At 45.8% G+C, this 9278-nt stretch overlaps 1 protein-coding gene across 3 annotated transcripts in view; it reads left to right on the top strand.

Annotated features, from left to right (window-relative positions):
- Positions 1–2715: 2715 nt before the first annotated feature.
- The window catches only part of MFSD14A (major facilitator superfamily domain containing 14A), a 14688-nt gene continuing 8125 nt past the window's right edge, over positions 2716–9278 (top strand). Inside the window, exons 1-3 of one of the 3 annotated variants that reach the window (XM_068406217.1) lie at positions 8246–8302; positions 8869–9027; positions 9115–9248. Coding sequence is in view for 1 of the 3 variants with exons in the window: in XM_068406215.1 (XP_068262316.1) it covers positions 2840–2926; positions 8207–8302 (183 nt within the window). In the remaining 2 variants the exon portion in view is untranslated. Of the gene's footprint in view, positions 2927–8206; positions 8303–8868; positions 9249–9278 lie in introns of those variants that run through there. The other 2 variants (XM_068406215.1, XM_068406216.1) reach the window with 2 other exon arrangements.

Raw genomic sequence — 9278 nt, 5'->3', positions numbered from 1 at the left:
GCTTCCCCGCCCTGTTTTAAATATTTAATTTTTATAGCAGTGGAAAGTGCTACACAATATAGTCTCTAGAATATAACACAATCTGTTGATTCATGTTACAATATAGAAGCTGAGGTTTTGTATAGCTATAATTTACAATACATCAAAGCCCTGAACAGAGTTCACAAACACATTGCTATAGATGGTGGATAACATGTTTCCCTGTCATTTCCAGAGATATATATAATAAAATCAAGTCATTTCACCAGCTCTGCACCAAAAATTTTCAGGGCTCGTCATTTCTGTCAGTTACTTTTGTCAATTCCGCTCTGATCTTAGTGATCATATGCAGCATTATTTAAACTGCAATTTTTAGGCCATTAGGTGACAGAAATGAATTATTCATCAAGTAGCCAAAGGAGCATAGCTGGTACAGAGTACTGGGGTGCAGGGACAGTGTTCTTCGAATTTGGCCTAAAAGCAATCTGTAGGAGTCCGAACTGAAACCATTGTCTGTCTGTGCTTTGGAATCAATAGTTTCCCTTGGGGATGTGGTAACTACTCTGTCTGTTTTCATTCTGTTTCCAAAAAGATGGTAATATCTTCTACAGCTAGCAGTTAGTATTATGCATTTACTTTGAATAGAAGGTTGAACACTATAGGTGTTTAGATGTAACAGACAATTTTTGTTTCTCTTCTTCAGGAGATTAAATGTTTGTCAGGATTTTGTCTCTCAGTTAAATAATGACAGAGCGGATTATGTGAGGACTCACACAGGTAAGTAAGTGGAGTTTGATATTTGAAAACATGTAGCTGGCTGAAATTCATGATGTCAAAAGCAAGTCATATTTATCTAGAGTTTATTCTAAAGTTAGGAATTCCTACTTGAATTGTCTGCTTAGCCTATATGAGCAAACTTGGTATTTAAGATGCATGTATTTTGGGATGACATCAATAACAGTCTAATATAAAGGTGTGGATGGAAAAACAGCTGTTTAATCAGCCTAGTTACAAAATGTCTTTGCTGAGACATAGTTGTGTTAACTTTTTTACATGAATTCCTTACCGTGTCATGTGCATGTCTGTGTGTGACACCCCCACCAAAATATAATGGCACTCTCTCCAAGGAGTAGACTTGAAACCATGCCAAAATTTTAGGACCCCTCTCCTTTTCAAATAGAAGGGGTGAGAAACCCTGGAACATACTGCACTTGTCACATACTTGGCACAGCTTACTAAGGCTTGTAACAAATGACTGATGATAGCAATGGCTGCAAACATCCTTTTTGCCCTGTGGGTAGCCAGGTAGATCCACACTTTGTGTCATGAGCTAGAGCCTCTTTGCCTTTGTCTGGGTGTGAGACCAGAGTAGATCCATGGGCCTGGGTAGGGCTGCGCCTCTCTAAATTTCTTAAAAGCTGCATTATGATAAGATAAGAGGGTGCTTGGTCTTAAGGCCACGTGACCTTAACTGGTGAGTGATTTACACCCCTTTGTTAACATAGTGGTGTCGGTGCTGTAAGGGAGCTGGAGTACAGGTCTGTATGTTAGGGTTGAGGTTCAGCATAGCAGCCACTGTTTCTACCAACAGAGAAGATGCTAATGCGTGTGTGAGGTTTTGGGGGAAACGGGGACGTCGCAGGAGCTGGGGAGATAAGGGATATGCAGTAAGAGGGCTGGACTGAGTGAAGAGTGACATAGAAACAAGACTGGCCATGGATATGGCCATGGAGATATGGAGAAGGATATGGCCATGGAGAGCTGCGTCTGAGATCGTGAATGTAATAGTACTGGACGTGGACAGATGTTGCTCTGTTTGGTGCTGCCAGACATAAGCGGTGAAGGAATTTAAACTATAAGCCACAGAATAGTTGTTAATAATAGTACACGTTTTGAAAATATTTTCTTCTCTAACGCGCATGTTGCGCTGAAAGCTGATCCCTGTTATCTTATTACCTGCAGGCTGTGTGGTAAATCAGAAGTTGGATTTTTAAGATGGATTATATGTGTGGTTGTGTACTTTGGCTCTAGAAATGTCTTTTGACGTCTGACAGATGCATCCAGGAAGAACTGCCTTTTTTGCTCCTTTTTTCCAGGCCCCTCAGCCAGCTCAGGGAGGGAGGAAAGGGCTGGAAACGATCCTTCAGGTTCGGTTCCCCCCGGTGGCTCGGAGGGTTGGTGCTTGCGGAGGTGCATGAGAAACTGACGCCTCCGAGGTGCAGGAAAGGCCGTATTTTAAAATGTCGGTGTTGTCTGCATAGGGAAAAAAGTCGTGTGTCTGCAGCAGTGCGGGTGAGGGATCGCTGTGCCGAAAGATGGAGCTTGTTCAGGGACAGGTGGCACAGGGGGACGGAGCTCCGGCTCCCTCGGGCACTGCGGCCGGGCGGGCACCGCCGCCCCGAGCCCGCTGCCAGGGGCCGGGGCGCTGGCTCTGTCGCCCGCGTCACAGCGAGCTGCGCGGCTTCTGGCAGAAGGCTCTTGCGTTTATTGTTTTTTAAACGTATTTATTTTTTCCAACTCTAACCAGTAATTTTTCGAAAGGCACCAAGGCGGGGCCCGGGCTGGCGGCGGGGCCCGGGCTGGCGGCGGGGCCCGGGGCTGAGGCCTTGGCGCGGCGGGCCCGGGGAAAGGCGGGCGGCCGGGGGCGCGGGGCGGTGCGTCCTGCGCACGTGACCGGCGTCCGGCCAATGGGGCGATCGCGTGATGCGCGGCGGCGGCTGCGCCCGGGGGTGGCGGGGCAAGATGGCGGCGGGTGCGTGAGGGGAGGCGGCGGCCGCGCGGGCAGGGGAGGCGAAGGCCCGGCTGCCGGGGAGGGTCCGCTGCTGCCCCCGCTCCCCCCCCGGGGCTGTAGGATGGTAAAATGACCCAGGGCGGGAAGAAGAAGAAACGGGCCGTGAACCGCAGTATCATGTTGGCCAAGAAAATCATCATTAAGGACGGCGGGACGGTGAGGCCGGGCGGGGCGGCTGTGGGGTGAGATGGCGGTGGAGGAGCCCCGGGTCCCGCGGCGATGCGGAGGGCTGGCAGGGGGCCGAGGCAGGTGCGGCCGGGCCCTGTCCGGCGCGGGGTGGGGGACAGTGGGCCCGCGGCCCTCAGGCAGTCGCGGGTGGCGGCGTGCGAGCGGGCCGTGCTTCGGCGGCGGCGCCGGGCTGAGCGCTGCGGCGGGGTTTCGGTTTCTTTTATGCTGCAGCCCCGATAGCTTTGTTCCGGCATCCCGGGCTGGTTTCCTTGAGGCAGCTGCCCGAGGAACACCTGTAAGGGCGTCCCGCTAGTTCAGGGCTTCTTCGTAAATGCTCTTTCTCGGTGCGGGCCGATATTGAGGGCTCAGGAGCAGGTGTGCCAAGCCCTGTCCTCTCAGGAGTTAGGCGTAGGTCACACTGCGCATCACTTAGGTTTGTCCGAGATCATGCGGTACGTGTCTAAACCGAACTTTACATCGGAAGCTCTGTAAATGAATCTTTGCGGAAGAAAGAGCTGCTGGGAAGCCAGCTGTATGCTTGGGAGCAGCAGTCGGCTGCACAGCGGCCTGGGACGGCGCAGGCTGGCGGTTGGCCGTTGTACAGGAAAGCAGGCACTGAGCGTGGTTGGGATGCAGAGCCCGCCTGGGATGGGCTGTGCCCGCACGGTGAGCGGGTCACCAGCGCAGCAGCCTTCTGGCCTCTCTGATTCCATAGTCTGAGAAGGAACAGGTCAGCGAGTGGGCCAAACTTTCGCATCAGAGAAGTCCTGTAAAGGGTGCCTGGAAGAAGTGTTTGCAGTTCCCTCCCACTGTCTTGCTTTCTCTTAAATAGATAAGTGTTTTGGCTTCTGGAGCTTGTTTTTTTCAGTTGATGAGTAGCATTACTTCCAATATATTATTGCCCCTAGATTTTTTCCACTGTGTAACGTGTAGCTTTGACATGTGCTCTTCTAAATGCAGTATCATTATTTCAAATAAAAGAGATGTCTTGACAGACTAAATCGCTGGTGGCCCTTCAGTTTGTCTTTTCGAAACAATGATGGAGAAGAGGGAGGTGTCAGAGTCACTATAGTTCATCGAACTGGTGACCAACTGTCTGGATTACTTAGTGGTAAGAAGCAAAACTAATTCCAGTGATGGATGTTGATGTTTTCCAGGACATGTTTTCCTGCTCTTTGCAAAGATAGAAATGTATGAGATTACCTTGTACAAATGTTAAATGCGTATATTTTAGAATGAGTAATAGAAACAGAGTAAATGTTACTCATGGGACATGGTGCTTCAGAATTTCTCTCTGGAGTAATCATTGATTAAAATGCAATATACTTCCCAGTGTCCTTTATCTCTCAACTTCAACTTTCTTTTGCCAAGAGAGGAGAAAGGATGTTACAATAACTGCCTCAGTGATACTTACGGTGCTGCATTCAGGGTCTCCCACCAGCTTCAAAAGCAGAGTGCAAACTTGCACAATTTTCAGGGTTTTTTTAGAAAAGAGTAGTCTTTATAATGACAGCAAAACTTTATGCTTGTTGTTTTTTTTTTTTTTTTAATGTTTGTTGAAATGTTTAATTAGCTGCCAGTGCTCAGTCTCCTTCGTTTCTTTGCTTACCCAACATGCTACGTGACACTATGGGAAACAGGTAAATGAAAGTGGCCTATGTCTTGAATGTCTCCAACTGGCAAATGAGTAATTAATCAAGCATTGAAGTGTCCACTTTCCAGCCTGATTGGTGCATTTTGAAACTATTTGACATCAAAAAAACCTGTGTGACTCTCTTGCTGGCAAGAATATGCAGTTGTTTACTGAGGCAGTGTCCCAGGCAAAAAGAGTTTACTGATGGGGAACTTCAGTCAGTTTAATTTATTGTCACTCCTAATCACTGATTCTGATGTGGAAAGGAAAAAAACGAGGGAAAAACCGGCCGCAGGTTACGCTGGGTCCCCTTGGCGAGGCCGTGGGTGGTGCAGAAGGTTCGGTCGGTGCATGGTATAGGTATTTTTGTGGTGTTCTCCTTGCAGCTTTGTAGCTGTATCACAGAAACAAATGTGTAATGGTGTCTGTTCTCAAGTGTGTGTTGTCAGATTCGCCAAAGGAGAGTCAGTAACACCAGTGAAGTGGTTTCAACGCTATTCTTAATTTTGCCTTCCTTTATGACCAGTTGGAATTTGTCTAATGTAAGGTTGTGCATTTTTGAAGCAGTCGTGAAATGAATTAAGAGGTACACGCCTGGGCAGTGCTAGAGAGAATTGGAGCTTAGGGCTTCATTTGGTGCCTTTTCCTTTCCTGCAGAGGAGCAGCAGCAGCTTTGATCTTGTATCTGATGCCTTTGTTGCTTTGGTAGTTACTCTGTTGTTGTCAGATCTGTCTTGTTGGGTTTGCCTGGCATATGCACTTTGTATCACTGGCATGACTGACAGTACACGGTGTTTGGTTACGGACATTTTCTCTCTAACTAAAGAAAGGGGCGTTCTTAGAGCACTGTTTTGTGCCACAGATTTTGCCAAACAAATACACTCTGCTCTGGCTACGTGGTCGCGGAGAAGGGTGGCTCTTACTCTGATTCGAACATCTCAGTTCCAGGTTGTTCACACAAAGGCTCCGTATCTTTTATCTCCAGGTGTAAGGCCACCTGATTTGGTTGCTCTTAGGTTATTACATTACATTATGCTACGTTAGCCAGTTGGTAAAGCACAGCTGGGCAGGTTTGTAGAGCATGACCAGGCTGAATACCCAACACCTGTGCTGTACGTGTCGGGGTAGGAGGGTACAGCAGACTAGTACGCATGAATGCACATAATGTGTCTTAATGCACTGTAATGTAACCACTTATTAATCTCCTTCCCTCTTTCTTCCACCTCAGGGGTCTTTTTGCTACTTTATAGTTGCAACCATCTTAAAAAATAGCTATTGATCTAAATGTGACTAAATTATCTTTTTTATAGATAAGAACAAATACAGTACCTGTGATAAGTGAGCATTAGCAACGAGAAGGCAAGGAGGTTTAACCCTAGTGTGATCTAAATGTCACTTCTGTTTGTTTCTGCTCATGTAAAGGAAACATCTGATGAGGTTGCTTACAGCTGGATGACGGGGCAGAGGGCAGCAGTCACTCCCTTGTGTGCCTTAAAATCGCCAGCAGTTTAGCTGTGCAGAACAGCCACTGGTTCCATTCTGCCGTTGTGCTTTGTGCGTGTGGTCTCTGAGTAGCTGCCCAGAACTGGACAAGGGCGGTATAGAGACAGATTGCGACTGAGCTTTTGTGTGCTGTGTGTGAACAGAATGGAGGTGCTTTTGACCCCTCGTGCTTGGAGGGAAAGGGGTGGTTCATGACTCCATCCTCACCGCCTGTAATACCTGGGGCGCAGGGTCATGAGGCACTGACTTGACAGGAAGCTGGGAACTATGAGAATGAACTTGATTTTCTGTATGAGACTGAGCCAAACAGCTGAGATTGTTACTTATGGTTTGTGCAGAGATGGATGAATTTTTAACCCAAAACTAAAATAAGGGTTGTGGGTGGACAGGGAAAGGAATTGTGGGAAGTGAAGATAATTATAGCCACTTTCTATACCTATATAGACTGTTACTTTACCTCCTTAAGAGAATAGGCAGAAAAAATAGCAGAAATATCTGTACAGTATGTCTGTATTTACTGAAGAGGACTTGGGAAAGAAAAATAGCACAGTGCTAAGGGACCTTTCGTAGCTCACCTTTTACATATTGATATGGTTACTTTTGAAAATTATAATCTTCTCTAGCAATAGGGGTGAATGGCCAGTGTAGTTTTCTATATTTATTCCTACAGTTGTTCAAAAGGCTTACTTTTTTTCTGTATTGGATGTACTGGAATCTGGAAAGGAAAGCTAGGTATGACTTGGATAAATCTTGTAATAAAAGAAAGACCCTAGTATTACCTAACTGAAACTTAAAATTGTGTAGTGTTTGACGTTGGAAGGCACCTCTGAACATCTCTAACCCAACTACACGCTCTCTTCCCCACAGATATGGTCAGCTGGAGCGTTTTGCTCAGGGCTGTGTCCAGTCAGGTTTGGGGGATGGAGATTCCACAACCTCCCTGGGCAGCCTGTTTCCAGGGGTGGTTTTGTTCAAGGTTTCAGTAGAATTTCCTGTATTGCAGTATGCGCCCCCAGTCCTGTCACTGACGCCTCTGAGAAGAGTCTGCCTGTGTCGTCTTGACTCCCTCCCGTCAGATATTTATACATGTTGATAAGATCCCCTTGGCCTCCCTTGAGAAGCAGCAGAGGCCCGTAGCCTGCGCGTGTGCTCAGTGTAAATGCTAGGTCTAGCTGAACCTGTGCCACTCTGTTAGTAACTCACCTTCACACAAAGCTGGGAAGGCAGATGTTAAAGCAGCACTTCTAAGCTTAAAGAATGCATATGAGATTGCTGATGAGTTATTCATACTGCCTTCATATGAAAATAATTAGTGCACCGTTTCCTCAATTTGGAAGTGATGAACTGTGGCATGCTGTTAGACAGGGTAGCATTTACAGAGTATATGAGATGAGCAGGTTGTCCCACCCATGCTCTTTTTGTTCTCCTCAAAAGCTACTTCTGATTGTACTAAATCACCAAGAAGGTGAAGTTCCTTATTTCAGATCTCATATCCAGATCTCTTCCTACATTTGAAGCACACTGTAGGTTATTAATAGGCCTGCTCTCAGTATTTGGGAAACGATCAGTGCTGTTCCCGAGATTCACCTCTGGCATTCATTATTTCAGTTTTTCTTTCCCAGTTTAGAACTATCAAAGTTTTGTACGTAGCCGTGGTGCTTTTTAGTAACAGAAGTACTACAAAGTGTTTGATAGACTAGATAATTAGGCTTTGGGATAGCTGAGTGTGAACACTACCACGTGTTGAAATTATGAAAACTCGATTTCCATGCAGCACTCTGTGGGCTTAAGCATTTTCATCAAGGAAAAGGAACTAATTCTCCGAAGAAGAGTCTGTTTCCGCTTTCGGTAGCATCCTTGTTTCCCAGACTGGCAGTATGAGTGGTTTATTTTTTAATTTGAGATGGGAGCATACTTTGTATTCTGCTGAGGATGAAGCCACTTCAGGACGTTAGCAGCAAAGGGTTAAAAAGGCATTTCACTCAGTACCAGTTAGCTTGAGTAACTGTTTTCCCATGCTTTGAGTCCTGTTTCATTTCTTAAATGTTCTGTTTATCGTGTTCAGATGCATTTCTCATGACTGTGATAGATTGTTAGATGTTTTAATTGCCTGTTTTTTTCTTTTGTTTTAGCCTCAAGGAATAGGTTCACCTAGTGTCTACCACGCTGTTATAGTGATCTTCTTGGAGTTCTTTGCCTGGGGACTCTTGACAGCGCCCACTCTGGTGGTAAGCGATAGCGTAGGCTTTTTCTCACCGTATGGCAGATGAGGCAATTACTGCAAAGGCACTGAACGTCTGAATTGAATGAAAACCATATATCGTTAAGCTGCTCTGTTGTGCGAGTGAAAAGTTTTGTATTTTTACATGGAATCGGGAATTTTAAGTTATTTTATTAAAGCAGTGTAATGATGCAGCGTAACTGTTGATGTGCAAGTCTGCTAACACTCAAGCTTACATGTAAATATTTTCTGACTTGAAACCAGTAAGACAGGAATGAAATTATCTTTCAAGATGCTACAAAAAGTTGGCACATTACAAATGTAAGGATAAAAATACACTAGAAATTTGGTAACATTATGCAAGCATGTGTGTGTTGGTAGGGAGATCTTTGCTGTTTGGCTGTGCTTTAAATGGAAGCTTCAGAGCACAGACGCTGTTACACCAGTCAGCGCTTCCCTATGATTAGTGACACAGTCATACCAACGTGTTTGTACCAAATTATTTCTAATGTAGTTGGTTGCTTTCCATTTGGATTTAATCTTTGAGAGTGACACATGCTTACAAATTAAAAGGAGTGAAGGCTTACAGATCTCCAAGCAAACTCCGCCTAAAATGCAGTCTTGGTGCGTCTCTGTAAGCGGATGTTAACCTTGAACAGTCTCTTGGATATAAACTGCACGTTGGCCACTGAACAGAATCCATCTCACAGCACACAAGTCAGACTGAGAGAGGTACCTATTTTAACCTGTGTACCTAGGGTCTGGTCACCCAACTGAGAGGCACTTCGGAATGATGACATCTCTCCTCTCTCTCCCCAGCACCCTAGAGATGACCCAGTAACATGTGGAGTCTGGTCTGAGATCATTTTCTAGATTATCTGTGGCCTATTTAGATTTCAGACACTGAAGTTGGATGACATGAATCCTTCCCAAAGTGCTGAGAGAGCTGTCAAGTAAAGCTAAAACCTCAAAGTACCTTCCAT

Source organism: Nyctibius grandis, chromosome 8, assembly GCF_013368605.1.
Source record: "Nyctibius grandis isolate bNycGra1 chromosome 8, bNycGra1.pri, whole genome shotgun sequence".
In the NCBI taxonomy this organism is placed as follows: domain Eukaryota; kingdom Metazoa; phylum Chordata; class Aves; order Nyctibiiformes; family Nyctibiidae; genus Nyctibius; species Nyctibius grandis.
The sequence above is the reverse complement of the archived record's forward strand: the minus strand, read 5'-3'. Positions and strand labels throughout refer to the sequence as shown.